Source organism: Passer domesticus, chromosome 4 (genome assembly GCF_036417665.1).
Source record: "Passer domesticus isolate bPasDom1 chromosome 4, bPasDom1.hap1, whole genome shotgun sequence".
NCBI classification, from domain to species: Eukaryota; Metazoa; Chordata; class Aves; order Passeriformes; family Passeridae; genus Passer; species Passer domesticus.
In genome coordinates this window covers 55,956,169-55,972,618 of record NC_087477.1, presented here as the reverse complement: position 1 = coordinate 55,972,618, position 16,450 = coordinate 55,956,169, and the positions used below count along the sequence as shown (strand labels likewise).

At 35.7% G+C, this 16,450-nt stretch overlaps 1 protein-coding gene across 3 annotated transcripts in view; it reads right to left on the bottom strand.

The window, feature by feature from the left end:
* The window catches only part of SGCZ (sarcoglycan zeta), a 395,468-nt gene that overhangs the window by 102,744 nt on the left and 276,274 nt on the right, over positions 1 to 16,450 (bottom strand). For all 3 annotated transcript variants that reach the window (XM_064418070.1, XM_064418068.1, XM_064418071.1), the window contains one exon: positions 6,445 to 6,546. In XM_064418070.1, coding sequence (XP_064274140.1) covers positions 6,445 to 6,546 — 102 coding nt within the window. The remainder of the gene's footprint in view (positions 1 to 6,444; positions 6,547 to 16,450) is intronic.

The following is a 16,450-nucleotide window of genomic DNA, read 5'->3' as shown; positions in this document are numbered from 1 at the left end:
ACACTGAGTCTTTGGATGTGAAGTATCTCCTTCTAACTTAAGACACACCCACTCACAATGGTTTTTGTGAATATTGTCTTTTTTCTACCAAAGGCCTAAGAGTGAGGATATTACACTTGGAAAAAATACATTTAACACTATCTCAGCCACCCTCAAATCAGGGCTAAAAAACTATCCATACTTTTGGGAGATAAAACAATGTTAATATATTTCATTTGACTAAATGTCTTCTGTGGATATTTTTCTGCCACAATTACTCACATTTCTTCCTCTTAGTTTCACCTGTGCATCCATAGTCCTAAGGTTTATACAGAGAAGCAAAACTAAGGTGCTCCTCAAGATTATAAAATGTCATGCAAAGGATAAATGTCCTCCAAAAAGAAATATAAGCAAACTCATACACAGAGAGATAAAGACAGACAGAGATATTTCCTCTTTTCAAGTAAGTTGCAAGTAATCTGCTTTTACTTTATTCTGTTGGAACAGATTTTCTATGGAAATATTAATTTTTTTTAAACATGTAGTATTTCTTTAGTTGCTTAGCTTGTGTAAACTGCAATTAAACTATTTTAAAGTTGTTCAGGAAATAAAAGTTCATTCCTCAGCATAAGATGCCCATACAGTTAAAACAGCTCAATCTAAATATACTTTACATGAGAATTAGAAGCATAACATTATGAACATCAGACTGAGATGTCACATAGTTTCACTGAAATTTTCCCCAGCAGTACACAGATGTATTACATGAAGGAAGTACCTGGAACACTGAAAATGCAACTGAGACTAAAACAACCACCAACCCCCAGAAAAACACTTCCAACTTCAATAACTTTCCCACATCCATCTGAAGAAGGGCTCCTAAATCAAATTCAGTTCCTCAGGCTGGTATAAAATTGGGTGGATATAGGCCTCTCCTGACTTGATTCATGAACCATAATCAACCAAAGAAAAAGTCTTGGGTAATATTAACTCAGATGTTTCAGTGTAAAAAGCAGAGATCCTCCTTGACTGAGCAACAAGTCTCACCAATAAAAGCAGGAGTAGAGGCTGACATGAAAAAGCAAAGTTCAAAAGATAAAGTTGTTCAACTGAATGATCCCCAGACAGATTCCACTGAAGTATAGCAAATCAAGAACAAAATCATGAATCATGGAAGTTCTTATCAGCTGTCAGCAAAGAGTGAGCACAGCCAACTCAGTTTCAGAGTGGTAGTCCCTCCAGAGACCACCAACAAACATAGGAGTGACTTGTCCTTTGGCAAAGCTTATATCGTTTTCCTATCAATAAAAGTGACGCTATTGGAATGACATGGTGTTCAAGTCAAAATAACTTAAGGAGTCCTTTATGACTGTCCTAGTTCTCAAAACCAGGACAATGCCATAATAGTGACTTTATCTTTAGTGACAGGTGAGTGATTCCAAAGGGCAAGGCTTGAAGAGCAGGTATCAGAAAAATTAACTGGGAAGCATTTCAAGTTTTAGCTGAGTGGATTGTGACATGCAGCTACAGAAACAAGTATTGCATTTCATCCTGTGCAATAACAGAGGCAGATTCTTTGGGTACATTTATGATTTTTTTTTAATATTACAAAAAAAATGTGCAATGATATCTCCTTAATGGAGTTTCTCTGATACATAAATACCTCAGCAGTGGTAGGACTGCATGATTCTTGAACTGATTTTGATTGATGGCAGAAGGGTATCTCACAGAGCAGAAAAGAGGGTAGATATAGCAATTATGGCCTTGAAATGTTGGGAGAACATGTCTGAGTGGAATGTGGGGGAATATGCTCCTCCTACCCAACCCCAAAATCAACAAAATCCCCATCCTGCCAGGCTGCCATACTCTCATACAAGAGAGTATGAGCATCTTGCAAGTAAGAAGACTTTAGAAATTACAGCCCAGTCAGTCTCACATCAGTTGCTAGCAAGATTATGTGGAAGAGGCCCCTAAAAATTATTACAACATAGATATGAAAAAAGTCAGTTGGGGCAAAATAAGCATGGGATTAGTAAAGGCAAGGAGCACCGACTTGTGATCTTGCAAAAAGCCTGTCTCAAGGCACAAAAAGAGTGCATGTTCTTCCTCAACTTCATTAAGGTATTTGATGTGATCTATGCTGCATCCTTATAACTCCATTAGAGAAAGAAGCTCAATAAAGATATTGTCTCAGAAAAAGAATTTGAGGTTGTCACAAAGGCACCTAAGGCCCAAACATAAACCTAAATATATGCAGTGATTTGGCCGAAATTAGGAAAAGCCAATTCTATTTTGATGATTATATACACTCAGAGAAACACTGATGAAAGAAATATATTTTAGATTTGCTTTTGTCAAGATTGATCCAGGTTTGGAAATAAAACAATATAAGATAAAGCTCTCTAAATACATACAAAGACAGTCTGTCTCTTGAGTAAAAATCTGGAGGAAAAAATACCTGAAAGAAATCCTACTTTGAACCCCACCTGCAATTTCTTAATTCATATAGAATCACATATTTTAAAACACAAGATAAACACAAAGTTTTCATAGTTTCTCATGTTCAGTAAGAAGTTCATATACATTCACTATTTCTTGTTTTCTTGACATTTTCCTCAAGACTTTTAACTCAATTATTAAATTCTGTGCTCTCTAAGGATATATCGGGAAAACACACACTACTTTCAGAGAATACATTTTTAACCTTATTAATTGTGAAAAAAAAATCCAAAGTAACCCCCTCTACTTGAAGGGACAATGGGTTTCTTTTTTTATGTAATGGAAATAATTTAACAAAGAGAAAACTGGATTTTTTTTTTTTGGCTCTTAAGAACTGTATGTGTAAATCAAAAAGATTAATAAACCCAGGAATACATTCTCAAGAAAACACCACAAACTACTTTTATTGTTATGTGACAAGCTAATAAGACTGCACCTTGATTGTTTCCATTCTAAGTGCAGTGGTACGGATGGAGTAGCATGATAATAAAAACATTTAATTCAGAAGAACTGAAATAATTCAGGATGTTGAATTATGTGTTATTTGATTTCATACATCTCATTAAAGATACACTATAAAGAATAAAGTTTGCATCATAACAATGCAAATTATATAAACATGAGAAATATAACATGGTCTGGATGAAATTTACTGGTTTCAGGCTAGCAGTTTGATCAAAAGCATACAGCTAGACCATTCATAGCCAAAATGTAATTCTCTGTAAGATTCATTACACAGACTACACATGCCCTGGTTTGGGGGATATGAAGATGTCAATTCAGGGTCAAATGAGCCCATATCAGCTCAGGGTCTGACACATCCTTTAAATTCTGACATGCAGAGAAGCCATTTGATGAAAATACAGAAGTTTCTTTGTGTAAACATAGAATTGGGGGTAGGAACCCATAGTTCTGCAGACACCACTGACTGTGTATGGTAAAAAGGGCAAAGCAAGAGGAGCAGGGCCAGGGAAACAGCACACTCTGAGTAGCCTTGTCATTTACACAACTTCTACACAAAAGAAAGTATTTATTTTAGTCAAGACCTGGCTTTTTCACTACTACGTTTGGAAAGAAAATTTTATACTGTCAGAAGTAAATATTACTAGAAGTTTTCTTTTGTTTTTAAGAATTCACATACATTTGTTTTCCAACCGACTTAAATCTAAGTATTTTAGCACTTACTTTGAATATTCAGGGTTTCAATGAAGCAATCACAAGATAAAAGCAATCACAAGATCAACCTACACACAATGTTCAATACCATTATCTTGATAAAGGTAGTTTAAGGTCTGCATTTAACACTGTATAAATGATCTTATTTGGGCATCCAGGTATGCAGCAGGCAAGTGGTCATCAGTAAGCATCTGTGAGCTTTACACTAGCAAATCTAGCCATTCTCACACTTAAATTGCAGCAGCAGAGAGCTCAGCTCTGCCTACCTACTCAACAGACGGCTGGGCACTCTTAGCAGCAGTAATACAGAGGTGAATTCTGCCCTCTCAGTGAACATTTTTATCACTTTCAGATCGAGCTTACCAAAAGACAGCACCAGCAAAGGTGCAAGAATTCTAGTAATGCCTCCTAGGCACAGCACAGCACAGCCACTGCTGCACCTCACTGCTAGTAACACTGGCCTTCCCAGCTCACTCTGCCCTGAGCTGCAGTGGGAGAGCAGTGAAGACCTGACCTCCTGAGAGCCTCCGTGGAGCTCCCTCAGAGCCCATTCCACAAACCATGTTCTGCAGTGCAGAGGAAATATACCAGTCCTGTAAAGTAACTACTGAGTAAGTAATCAAGGAGTTAATCAAACAATGTCACTTTAATGGATATGTTCTTTTATTGGGGAATGAACGTGGGCTTAAAAAACTAAGTCTCTTTCTAGAGATAAGGAATGACTTGTTGATTTCACAGAATATTTTAACTCCAGCATATATCAAATTAAATCTTTATTACTTAAATGGAAAAGGCAGACAAAAGCATTTCTGTCTGTATTACCCAAAGTAAACACTAGTAGCTGGTGAGTGAGCAGGATGGTTGCTCAGAATCTGCTGTCAGTATTGAATAGGTCACTACTGACTGGGATGAGACCTCAGTAAACCTAGCTTACTTTTAGATTTCAACAACACTATGGCCACTTTTCTAAGTACCAAAACAGCTCATGCCACATGCAGATGCCATACAGCTGTAGAAATACTCTGCAGAGACACAACAAAACCCTACTGCTAAGCTGGATACAGCTCCAGAGGTTTCCCTCATCATTCCCTTGTGGCATTCCAATTTAAGTTACTGAACTTTAGCACAACTACTGAGCAAGTTGGCATAAGACTGGAAAGTGAACCTAGTTCAAAAGTTCTGCAAGATGAGAATAAAGCCTGTGTTAATACCACTTTTTTATCTAGGTGACAAGTGCCTTAAAGTTAATACAGATAAGTAGAATTGGAACTCCAAAAATATTATACTTGAATTATTTTTTCCAGTTAATAATCAACTCTATTTTCTGATGGCTTGAGAATATTTACTGACAAATGTTGTTTTTTTCATGAGCCTCACAGGACTAGTGGCACCGTATGTTAGGCATCTGGTAGATTCTGCATCCTCTCCTTTACAATAATTATGCATTAAATATGCATAAAATGCATATGTGTGCATTTTTTTTCTGAGATTTGTTAGCAGCTAAATGAAATTGGGACCCTCCTCAAGTCTCATTACTATCAGTTGGAACAAAAGTTTTCATCTTCTCTTTAACAGAACCAATGTTCTGCAGTATGAAGCGCTGGGCAAGAAAATATTCCCAATCATTACTCTCATGTACAGTAACAGGACTTGGAACAATAACCACTCACAAAAAAGAAATGGGAAAAATGCAAACATCATGAGTAACGTTCTGCAGCCTTGAATGAAAAGTATGCTCCCTGCAAAGTTACTTAAATACTATAAAAGTTTTCATTACCTAGGACAATACTGCTACTCTGTCAAGAACTGGAAGATCTTAGCTTTACAGAACAAGATGAAGAGACTACCTCAAGGATTTATTAACATAAGAGCAAACTAATTAAGACAAATGGGAAACTGACATCTCATTTATGAAGGTACTCAAGATTTTTCTTATATACATAGAAGACAGATTTCAACAGACAAAATTTTCCACAAATTTAGGGTCAAGATACTTGTGTTTCCTATCAAATGTTGCAGTATGCACACTAAAATTCTTTCCTCATGATGGACTGAAAGCCAACATAACATTTTACTCAGATCATAGGTAATCACTCTCATGGAAATTCCAGCATTTCAATATTTTTTTAATTCATTGACAATGTTAATATAAACAGCATAACTGAATAAAAACAAAAGAGTTAAAAAGACCTACACTGAATTTCACAGTACAAAATTTCTTACTTTTCTTTTTTTCTCTGTAATAACCTGATGCTATATGATAATTTCATTTAAACAACATTTTAAAGGCTTTGCTTTGAAAAATTAAATCCTAGAGACATTACACAGTATAGCAGGATTTCCTCTACCTAATGAGCAAAATAAACACCAAAAGAATTAAAATTAAAAAAAAATGAAAAAGAAAAAGCAACCATGATAGCTAGTGATAAAAAGAATAAAACCATTCCTTATTTCCCTGCATTTTGAACTTATCACCACTCTTGCTTTTCTGGACTTTACATCAAATGAGAGTCAAATGTTCCATTCCCTGTGCTGAGGTCATTTGAAGTATAAAATATACATGCTTTGAATCTCCTTTCTTTAGGATAAAACATTTCTTTTAAGAAGTAAGCAAGGTTTCAGAGGAAAAAAAATTGACATGAAGGAAGCTTTCACTGTTAAGATATTCTCAAAGCAAACCTCTACTGATTGCTAATCTAGGAGGTGTAAGAATTAAACTTTGTAGTTTGAGACTGAAGATATCAATTTATATTAGCTGCAAATTAAGAAATAAAGATGAAAAATACCTACCTTTCGGGAATGGATTTCTTTCACATATAATGGAAGCAGAAATTCAGATATTCCTTCAAGTCGTATTCCTTTTTTAGTGACTCTCAAATTTCCCATTCCATCCTACAATCAATAATATATATATATATTCACTTTAGGAAATAACCTTATCCAGAACAACCTAAAAAGAAGACAGTGGTTGGCTTAACCCCTAAAAATAATGAATGCTGTCCCCAGCTCTTCTCATGATCTTAGGCAGGAGGTAGATGGGCACATTTAGCTTCACCTAGGGCTGAAGTATTTAACTGTGTAACCTGATGGTGGCCTGAATACTTTATTTCTTGGATGAACCTAATGCCAGGGTACAACTGTGGATCATCATTATCCCCTGTATAGGGTGAAAATATTGCAATTGCTGAATGTAATTTTACAACTGCTCAATAAAAAAGTATTTCATTTTCTCTCTATATATGTAACATTTTTTTTACATTTAAAGCAATTTATAGCTTGAATCCAGTGTTTTTGCTTTTCCCGGTGATTAAAATACATAGAAAAATATCATGTAGGAAGAAAGAAAACAGTTTTTTAGTGGTTTCTCAGCACTACTAAGAGCATGTTGCTGATAACTTCGAAAATGTTAATTTTGATTTTTTGTGCTTATTTATCGGACCAGAAATAGGAAAGGCGCCACTGTAAGTCTGGATGAAACAAGCAAACCACAAAATTCAATGTTCAATAAAATATAAGCATAGAAAAGTGGCATAATGAGGCTTCAGCTGCACTCTTACAGGAAAAAAAAAACAACCAAAAACAATGAAACATGCTTTAAAATCAAGAGACAAAATTATTTTGCACAGCAATAGAAAGTCAAGATTTTTATCCCGAGAATCTTGTCACTATATTCCTGATAGAAAATTAATTCTTCACTGTACAGCCAGTGGAATTTAACTTGATCCACTTAAGTGCAAAATAAGCACATTTAATCTAATTGCAAATTACATATTTCAAAGCCATTGGTGACTCTAGTGTACTGGAACAATGAGATCTTGCCCCTTTGCTCTGCTGGCTGAAGTATGTGGCAAGTAACCTCTGCCTACTGGGTAAACAGCTGGGTAAGTCCTCGACTGCTGTAGCTGAATTGTCAAATAATGCTTCTTAAGAAAATGATGATCTATGTTAAAGTATTTCTCTTAAGTCAAGTAATGTTTATACAAATATTTTCACATGGAAAACTACAGGTATTTCTGGGCTTTCTAACAAAAAGTGCAAAATGAAACAGTGATACCTGTCTTTGAAAAGGAAATAAAGAAATTCATTATGGAATGTACAATCTGCCTTAACAAAAATTGAATCTCAATTTGATCAATCCTATAGTAAGAGAATATAAAATTTTAATAGTAAAGGATAACCTGGGAAATACAACAAGCATGCTGTAGCTTTTGTCAGTGAATAAATATTCAACAAGATTTAGATATTTTTTTGATTTATTCATTTGGGTATAAACATGTTTTCTAACTGAAAAGGCAAATTCAATATTTCATTTTACCTGTTTCCGTGAAATGTTTTTAACTGACACACATGAAATATATTTACAAGAAAAATATGGAAGGAGGGAAAAGGAGGAAGTAAAAAATAAACACAAAATACACAAAAATGTAAAGTGAAGCTTTCAGAAAACTAGAAATGCTGAAATTAAAGTTGCCAAAGAAGCTTCCATCTGCTCTTATCTTGCAAGTATGTTTAGGATAAAATTATATTTTTGTATGTGATATTTACCCTCCTGAATCTCAGCTTATTCCACACAGGGTTGGCACAAACCTCAGTAAGCAGCTACTCATTATTTTACTTTCACATCATTATTGTCTTTGCTCCTCATTTATGTATTCTGTTAAAACTGCTGGGAAGACAGTACTGTCAGTATTCTTCTAGACTTATGTTCACGTAAGTGTTTATTACTGAAGTAATACAGTTCCTCACAACTATTAATCAATTTTCAAAATACTTTCACTTACTATATGGTGGTACTGTTCTTATGTTACTGACAGACTTAAAGCACAAAATCCATTTGTTCACTATTTTTTGATACTTATAATATTTTCTCTGTTTATTTTCAGCAGTGGGAAGTTAAATCGTACAGCAGGATTAAACTGTCAGGGTCTCAGAAACAAAGTATTGATAGAGCCTACTGTGTCCATAAGGGCTTTCATTTTTCTAAGTAACCTTTCTAGGTACTCATTCTTTAGTCCTTCAGCAGAATCCAACAAACTGAATGCAGACAGACTCTGCACAGACAGAAGCGCTCTAGCTTCAGTAAAATTACAATTCAACACAAAAAGACAGACATTACATTCTACAACCTAAGTTACAAAAGGTGTTATTAAACTGGAACAGGGTGACTGCAACATGAATTCCTTGATAAGCACAATAATTTTCCAGACAATTCCTGAAATGTGTAATGACTGACATGAAATAAGTCTGAATTGTAAAATACAGAAAATAGTCAGACGTGTATGACTATAAGTATACTACAGTATGCTTAATGAAGATGACCCCACTGAAAGAATTACTTCCCAGTATGTTTTTTTCATCAATAACTCCTCCATCAAGTTTAAACAGGGGTTAGAATAAGAGGAGTTTCTTGTTTCATTGGGTTAAAATTATGCTGCTAAAGAGAAAAATTCAAGGGTTTTCAGAACTAACACAACTTGGTTAAAAAGTTATTAATATTAAAAGATTAATCAGAGGAAGGTCCTTCTGCTTATTTCCCAAATAAACTCCATAAAGTTTAGGTTTTCCAGGCAAATAAAACTCAGATTATCCTTTTGTTGTGATTTGATTTTATTCAAGTGCAAAAATAGACTTGAATGAACTATGCCAGTACTTAAAACAAGTGTCAAGTTCGGTACCAGGACTGACTGAGATGGAATTTTTCTTTCATCATAGCAGCTGGTATAATAGTGTGCAGTTTTGGCTAAAACACTGCTCATAGCACACCAGTGCTTTGGCTAATCCTGATCTGTGCTTCCAGAGTGTCAAGACTTTCTCATGTTTTCCCCCCTTCCCTGTCCCCAATAAGTAGAGTGGGGATGGCCAAGGAGTCAAGAGGGAATGCAGCTAAGCCAACTGACCCCAAGTGGCCAAAAGCATATTCCATACCTGTAACACCATGCTCAGCGAGGAAAAGTGGTGGTAGAGGAAGAAGGGGGCTGGAGGCATGGAGGGCTGGAGAAAACAAGGATTGTCTTTCAAAGTGGCCACTGCTTGAAGACAGAGTGGGCATCAGTCTGTGCTATGTTCTGAGTGATTGTCTTCATATCGCTTTGTCCTCTTCATTATTATTTAATATTTATCATTATTCTGTATGTTATACCATGTACAACTTTCCATGTTTCTCATTTAAGAATATAAAACAAACTAACAGTGACCCTGCCTCACTTATATTGTTCTTTTCCCTCAGACACAAAGAAAAACAACCCCTTTACGTCCATAAACATGTCTTATAGAGATTGTAAAAAAAGAAAAAATCAAACATCACTATCAATATTTTATGTTATTCTTAGAGTAGATCACATTTCAGTTATTAAAACCAGAAATTCAAATAAGAAGCTATTAAAATATGAAAACCAAACATTTAGTTTATGCTGTTGTTTGTCTTAAAACTGCAGCAACCTAAGGAAGAGTTTTACTGACTTTGAACACCACATTAAAGTAAATGAAGTCCTAAACTATGCTCACTATAAATCTGTGATAATGAGAGTATAAATCTGAATCAGAATGTAAAAGTACTCTCCAGAAAAATATTCTGGGAAGCAAACAACAATACTGACATTCAGAGCTTTTTCAAGCTTTGATCTGCTTATAAACAGGCAGAGATTTATGTTCTTTGATGACTCTGTAAATGGTATATAAGAAAACCAGAGATTAATTCACACTGTCTTTAAACAGGCAGGATGATCTTTTAAAAGATTAAGTTATTTCTTCACAATGTGCATTGAATTCTACAAGGGTGTATTACTTATACCGCCTGTATAATTTCTGCCCAATAAACTATTACAGCAGCATATTTTATGATAACTACAAATATAAAGTATATGCTATGAATACTTCTCAAGAACTATGAATACTTCCCAACAAGTCAGGAAATTGGCTAAAACTACAATCTGCAGTAGTCTGTCTACAATCTAAACAACTACAACTAGTCCTGGACTACACATATTGCTATCTAATGAAATATGTTGTGGTGTGCTTTCTTTCTTTTATTGTTCTCTCTCTCTTGTTTTTCCTTCTTTTTTCTTTTTTACTTTTATTTGTTTCAGCACTGAGACATTCTAAGAAAAAAGAAGAGGATAAGGAATTCTACACAAATTGCTGATAAACCAGAAGTGTGAAAGAACAAGCTTAGCCTTCTACACAATAGAGTCAGTCCTCTGTGACACAGATGACAACAGAAGACCTAGAACAGGATTCACTAGGCAGGCTTAGAAGATCTTTAAGCTACTAAAAGGGCAGTTTTGAAGCCAAGCTGTGGAATATTTCAATTAGAAATAACATTTTGGAAGTCAGTAACTAAATCTTATAAACTCACTCCATCCAGATGAAATAACACCTCCTTGCATGAAATCAAGACCTTTAATGTTAGAAAATTCTGCAAATCTATCAATAACATTGTTATATGAAAGACATTAAAGTGGACAAAATATCTGCAATTCCCGTATAAGAATTCAAAATTCCTTGGTCTGGAGAAAAGAAGTTGAAAGGCATGATGTTCCAAGGAAAACTCTCATCACATGGGGTGAGAACAGCAGTCTGATATATCCTCCAGTAATTTGTCATGCATCTGATGAAGCGGGCAGTGAGAAGGCAGTAAAGAATTCTGCTACCTAAAATGCAGGCTTTTTCCTTAGGATCATGAACTTACATGCAGTAGCACAGTGGAAAGTGAAGTGTTGGTTATTGACCAACAATAACCAACTGAATGGACTAGAACATTAATAAATAGTATTTTATATTTCAAGTTTGCACAGTATTTTTTCTGGCTTCCATAATAATAACAACATACACCAAATACACGTTTCAGTACTTTACAGCAGGAACAACCAAGCAGTTGGTGGGTCAGGAAATCCATTCTTGTCAATAATATTCAAGGTTTTCAAAAGTTCTGATTCTAAATGTTATATTCTGCGTGTTTTCTGAGTATATATTTAAGCCCAAACTCTGTCTCCAAAAGTTCACATCCTGAAGAAGGAATCAGTACACAAAACAGGGAGGGGAAAATTATAATAATAGAAAAGTAGGGTTTCAACAAAGTGCCTACATTAGGTGCCCTATAAATTAATAAGCATTCAATGTCTATTGCCTTGTAGGCATCATAGCACAAGCCACACATGAAATGGAATTTGGATCATGTGGCTGAACAGGTATGAAAAAGCAAAGATTAAACATCTAAACATACAAACATGCCATGCTAAAAAAAAAAAAAAAAAAGAGGGTATGATATCAGAAAAAAAGGTGACCAAACCAATGTAGCAGCAGTGATTTATAGTGCATATGGAAAAAGAATACTGGACTTGATAGGATGGCACAAAAAAGCAGGTAATGTAAAGGGACAGTAATGGGGATGATAAGGAAGATGAACTATATTAGCAGCTATGTTGTTGATAAAATGGAAGATGCACACAAAAAATTGGAAGGAAGATGACAAAGGAAATTATTTGTATTGTATTCACACACGCAAAACCCTGGATTTAATAAACAGAGCTGGAAAATAATGCCAGTTAGAGAAAAATGGTGCTTGGATGTGATTATGGGTGTACAACTGAAGGAAAAACTGAAGGCAGCAAAAGTCTTGCATAAACAAAATAGGCAGTGATATAAGCAGCAAAACCAGAGTATTTTCCTGGATTACTAGGAAAGATAACTGAACTTCAACAACCAAAATAAAGGTAAAATAAAGGCAAGCTATTCACTGGAATGGCAAAAATATGGATTGATGCAAACACCTGCCTTCATCCATCTGCTGACAATAATAGATAACATCTACAATGCTGACACTATGTAGATACCAGGTAAAGCTAGGGAAGAAATTACTGTAGCACAGTGCAGCAATGTTTAAATAGAAACAAACTAAGGAAAAAAAATAACATGAAAAACCATTAAAAAGAAAGAAAAGTCAGCCTGCTATCCAAACTAACTGGAATTAAAATTCCTTGAATACACGTTACTTTAGAATGGTTTTTGAAAGTGTGGAGTATGATCTGATTATTAAATTATAAACTACCTATATTAATTTAAAATATATACCTATCATGACAACAAGATGAAACTCCTCTTTCATGTTTAAAATTTTGATTTTATTCCATCATAAGGGAAGTTATGATATTTTTCATTCAAACATAGATGTGTCCTTTAATATCATCATTGTGAGGCGGCTCACTATTGTCTTTGAAAGGTTGTGGCCACCAGGAGAGGCACCTAAGAACTGAAAGAACGCAAATGTCACCCCAGTCTTTAAACAAAGCAAGAAAAAGGACCTAAAGAACTACTGGCTACTCAGCCTGATCTCAACCCCTGGAAAGGTGATGGAGCGTCTCATTCTGGAGACCATCTCCATCCATGTAGGTGACAAGAAGGAGATCAGAAGCATAGATTCACTAAGGGTAAATCATTGTTTGATGTCTTCTACAAAGAAAAAACTACCTGGAGGGATGAGGGGACAGCAGTGTATATTGCCTGCTTGACTTCAGCAAGGCATTTCACACTGGTCTCTCACAATATCCTTGTGGGCAAACTCAGGAAGTGTGGACTGGTTGAGTGGAGGTGAGGTGGATTGACTTGGATGAAGGGGCAGAGATGTCCTCAGCAAGTTTGCTGATGACACCAAGCCGGGAGGAGCAGCCAATACCCCAGAAGGGCCTCAGCAGGCTGGAGAGATGGGCAGAGAGGAAATTCAGGGAAGGCAAGCGCAGGGTCCTGCACCTGGGGAGGAGTAACCCCGTGCACCAGCACAGGCTGGGGATTGACCTGCTGGAAAGCAGCTCTGTAGAAAGGGACCTCGGGGCCCTGGTGAAAACAAGCCATGCAGGAGCCAGCAGTATTGAGTGTGGGTGTGTTTATTTTGTCCACATAAATTGCAGTTTATTTAATCCACTTCCCTGTGTTTGAGTCCTGGTTGTAATTTCAGCACAGAATCTTGAAGATAATTCAGTTATGATGAAAATTTTATCATACATTATTATTTTATTTTTCAACAAAGTGATTGCCTGACTTCAGAAAGAAAAAAAAAACCTGATATAAGAAGACAATAAACAAATATGCTCTATACAGAAGCAGTCAACATTGATAAACCTGTAAAAATATTTACCTATAAGACAAAAAAAAATGGACACACTGGTTTGCTGTGTACACATATGACAGTTAAAATAGAGAAGAGGTTCTGACATTTTTCTAGGAATTTCTACAAATAAGTTTTAGCACTTAGCCTTATTGTGTATTCCAGTGAAAAAACACTGAACTAATGCAGTAGATTTTGAGAAGTAAAAATATTATTTGGGTGTCAGTCACATGCACGAAATACCTTGTGATAATGCAATTATGTGTTTTGTGCTTTTCATGTTTGCACTTTGCCCTGACACAAGCAAAACTTCAGCTCTTCTGGCACTAATCTCTAAGTGAGGCAGCAGAAAAAACAAGTGCTAAACAGGCATTTGTAACTATTCTGGCAGCATTTATACCTATTGAAAAATGATAAAGCATGTCTTAAATCGAACTGTGGACATAATGGAGATGTTCTGTAAAGAATATTATTTTCTTACAATATTGCTAAGTTTACCTTAGCTACTACAGACATAATGGTTTGCTTTTCTTTCTTTCTTTCCCTTAAAGGCAGATTCTATATCTCCTTTAAGCAAGGTACTATATTGCCTCTACTATCTTAAAGAATTGTCTCCATAGATAGCCTGAAACTCCAGTGCTATAATGCAATTACATTAGTTTGCCCTTCAGATATATTTTTGCTTGGACTAAATAATCACAAATCATTTTCTCTGTATGCTATTTTACATTGTAATGCTTCACATTGCTCCTAGTCTGCCTTTATCGCCCATCTCTCTAAGTAGAATTAAAAAAACAGAACAAGCACAGCTTGTGAACACTTACCATGGCTAAGCAGAGCAAAATTATCTCACTTGTTGATTTCAGCATGTCTGGTATTTCTGCAATATTATTCTGATTCTGATTGATGGTATGCTACAAATCAGATTTTGTCATCAGAACAAATGAATTTAGATATTGGATTCCACAAACTGGCTAGACAGTAGCTTCTCTTTTATGTACTTATTAGAGTACGTACCCTGTCCCTGTAAGGGACGACTTTTTTTAACCCCCTTAGTTTGTGATGACTAGTCCATTGCTATGTTACTAGCGCCACATTGCTCTATTGGTTGCTCTTTTCCAGTTCATACAAGTAATAAAAAACTTATTGGAAAAAAATGAATCTGCCTTCAAAATCATTAATAACAAGATACTTTGTCCCAAACCACTTCTAAAATATTAAAATCCATGCTGCTCCACCACAAAAGACAGAAACATTTTAAGACAAGGTTCACAAGCTTGGACTCTTACCTGCAGATCTGAGTCCTAGATTTAAAATATTTATTGATTTAGATTTCAGCATCCAAAGAAATTCTTAATTTTTACTTTCTTGTATTAAGGCATGTGTACCTTCCTAAATTGCTATACTATGGCTCTGTATTCTTTATAAAGACTTCTGTAGCACCCTGGACTGGCACTTGTATTTAGCAAAGTGCCAGTCCAGGGTGGCACTTTTTCTTTTCTTGCAACAAAACAAATAACATTAAGTAGGACCTATTACACTGCTTCCTTGATCACACTGTACCATTAAATAGCATTAAAGAAAACAATTTTCAAAGCAGTTCAGTTTAAGGAAGCTATTACTGTCAAAATGAAAAATGTTTATTTGCACGTGAGGAAAAAGTGTTGTATCAAACAATTTTACGATTCAAGAAGTGTGACTGTATAACACTGAAGCCTTAATATTATCTGAGTTTAGACAGTTCCTTAGTATTACAGTGCAAGCACTGCATGTTTTCCAAAAGAACTTCTACACATCTTTCACTAAACAAAACCTTGCTCCATTGATACACTCAATAAAATAAATGGGACAAAGAGTAAAGTAGTTTGCTGCAGAGATCCATCTTGTGCTATCAGGGCAAAGAAAATGGAAGTGTAAGAAATGCCACAAAGTTGCTTAAAAATAGCTCCTCTTTTATCTAACAGCCTGCCCAACAGAACACTCATCTGCTAAATGATAGCTTTCAGTTCCTTCTCTGCAGTGCAAAGGGAGTAAAAATACTAACCTTCAGTTTTTTAGGGAGTGTTAAAACATAATGGGAAAAGGACCTACCTAATCTCTTTGCATATAGCTCAGCATGGCAAAAATCATTGAGAAGTTATCAGTTATGTTGGCAAATGGGAGAAGCCTTGTAAAGGGGATAATTTCACAAGAAAACATGACAAAAAGATGTACTGCATCATTTTGAGGGATGATAGTGTGTTCTCAGATATCAATTTCCTACGGTGTGTCTAAACTGATCACAGAAGCACAATGAAAGATAAGCATTTGTGAATCAACATTCAATGGCTCGCTGACTTTCATAACAGGGAAACTTTAGAGACAGATTGGAGAGGGGACTTGAGAAAGAAGTTTAGAATCACAATTCACCCCCTTAAAAGCACAGCATCAGAATCACCTCTGTCATGAGATCATTGTCAGCCTACAGCTCTGAGGGTGCAGGCTGGACACAGAGCAGCTACCTGCAGTTGTGCCTGCAAAGGAACTGTGGAGGGAAATTCTTCAGTTCAGGTTCTGTGCTGAAACCAGGGAACACAGACCTGTATCTTCCAAAAGCAGAAATCAGGAATGAAAGTGTCCCTGCACATTCCATTTAGGAAACTGGCAGAAGACCTATAGACAAAGCTGTGACACAGAGAAGCCCATATGATACAAAAG